Genomic DNA, 2,213 nt, shown 5'->3' with positions numbered 1-2,213 from the left:
TCAGGATTACAAAATGGGATGAGATTCCAGAGCTGAAAGTGAACGTAAGACAAGCCAGCTCAAAGCAGAAGTTATGAAAAGCAGGACCCAGGAAAGCTCCTGCTGAGGTTTCTGACGAAAAATGTCGGAATTTCGGCCAAATTGTGACCGATGTTTCTGACGAAAACTGTCGGAATCTGGCTTTTTGCCAATTATGTTTCTGACGAAAAATGTCGGAATTTCGGTCAATTTAGGGCAAATTCGCGGAAAAGACCCCCATGGCTGACTCGGTCCTACCCGGTCTAAGACAAAGATGGTTGGTCTCGGGTTAGAGCTAGAGCTACCACTTCACACGGCTTAACAACGTTCCACGTTCCACCAAATCATACTTACACAGCCACACGACATTTCACCACTTTTAACCGCATTACTACAAACTCAAACTTTCATACAATTCAAACACAATCTACATACTCAGATTCAACCACGAGTCAACATGACACTCCTCAATGATGTTATGAAAGAGGCCTTATGCCTCGTCGAATCTTCTCCAAAAATTGTGACTGCCACATACAAAGATGAAATCTATAAAAGATTTTCCAACCCTCCAGATGTAGACGAGGATGATGTGGACGAAGGTATTTGGATGACAGTCAATCGAAAACTTGACGCGTTGTTTGGTCGAGATGATGGTCACAAGCACATCTTAAAAGGTCCTGAAGGGATTTCTTTGGTGATTGACTGGGTCAATGAAGCACGCAAGCACCCTTCCTGGGATTCACCAGAAGACAAAGAAAAAAAATTGCAAAAAAAAGGTGGCTTTGATTCCGCATCAGATCGGTTGGTGAAGCTCAAATTTGAGCGCATTTGTAGCAAAGTTAAGGGTAAGTTTATCCCTGATTCTATATTTCATGATCATGTTTCACGGTCTAATCAGGTCCAATGATCCTTATTTTATCTCTATCAGAACTCGAAGGATCTCTACAAAGTGAAACTCGACCTGCTCAAGCCATACCAAACCCATCAAATGGAATCAAGCGCCGAATTGTATCTAACCCGACCCTCGATCTCAATGTTGCAATTGCTGAGGAGCCTAAGCCTCCACCAAAACGACAGCAAAAAAAAACTAGTGGATCTACTATGATTCTGATCTCATCTGACAACGAGGTTATATTTGTTGGAAGTAATCTTAAACAATCAAAAACAAAAACAAAGCCAAAGAAACAAAACACGATCAATCAATGTCCTCTTTCAAAAGCAGACCAGCCTTGCATACGTTGTAAGATTGAAGTCCATGAAAAGGGCAAGCTTCTCAAATGTCATTGTGGCTCAGCGCCAGTAACTTTGCGCAAAGGGCGAAGTGAAGCTGCACAAGTGCACTGGAAAAGTGGTAGGTTTTTTCGCTCTTTCACATCTTGAATAATTTTTAAACCAGTGCTGATTTGCTTGAAATCGTTTATCACCAGCTATGTGTCAGAATGCAACGGCTCGTTTGAAAACCAACACGCTTTTGAGCGCGTACTTTGTAAAAGACCCTGCTGTTCAACCCGTCAACAAGAACATCATCGACACGGTTTGCCTAGGTCTTACAGATGAAACCTGGGTTCGTCCTCGAGCCACTCAGACAATTGCACAATTCTTGGAGAGCACTTGTACAATCTATCGTGGTGTTGACCGGCACAGTCTTCGCAAAGAACTCTTTGGACACAATATCCGCGAGAACGATCTCACCTCATCACAAAAAGCCGAACTTCTTGCAACAATGGACGCACGTGCAACATGGGTGGTCAAGAGAAACGGTGATCGGAATGCCATCTACTCGAAATCTTGCGAAAGTACTTTCAAACGTCTCAAGAACGACCCTATTCAAACCTGCAAACCATGCCTTGATTTGAAAGAAGTCGACAGCGTAACTTCGGCTATTAACCATAAATATGCTGACCCCGACAACTTCAAGTTTACACCTACCGCCTTGCAGCGTATTGATACATACCATAGTCTTAGGCGAAAGCACTTAGAAGTTGATATTCTTTCAACTTCACTTGAATCTTCGACTGGTGGCGACTTTAGCGATTTTCTCCATAAGCTATCACTCTTGGCTAACAAGGGACTTTTCAATAACCGCGAAGCGATGAAAGGCATGATAATGGGATGTTCTATACGTGCCGAGCGCGAGGAGGCAGAAAATCTCTCCGAGGTATGCGAATTGATGACATCTGAATGATTGCCTCACC

The 2,213-nt window shown here is 43.2% G+C and overlaps 1 protein-coding gene across 1 annotated transcript; it reads left to right on the top strand.

Moving 5' to 3' along the window:
- Positions 1–475: 475 nt before the first annotated feature.
- On the top strand, positions 476–2,004 carry MELLADRAFT_92522 (uncharacterized protein; the record flags this gene model as incomplete). The annotated part of the gene is made up of 4 exons (XM_007419771.1): positions 476–863; positions 947–1,369; positions 1,446–1,888; positions 1,984–2,004. The coding sequence occupies 4 exons, from the start codon at positions 476–478 to the stop codon at positions 2,002–2,004; spliced, it is 1,275 nt and encodes a 424-aa protein (XP_007419833.1).
- Between the last annotated feature and the right edge of the window lie 209 nt (positions 2,005–2,213).

Source organism: Melampsora larici-populina (assembly GCF_000204055.1).
Source record: "Melampsora larici-populina 98AG31 unplaced genomic scaffold MELLAscaffold_505, whole genome shotgun sequence".
Classification (NCBI taxonomy): Eukaryota; Fungi; Basidiomycota; class Pucciniomycetes; order Pucciniales; family Melampsoraceae; genus Melampsora; species Melampsora laricis-populina.
The sequence above is the reverse complement of the archived record's forward strand: the minus strand, read 5'-3'. Positions and strand labels throughout refer to the sequence as shown.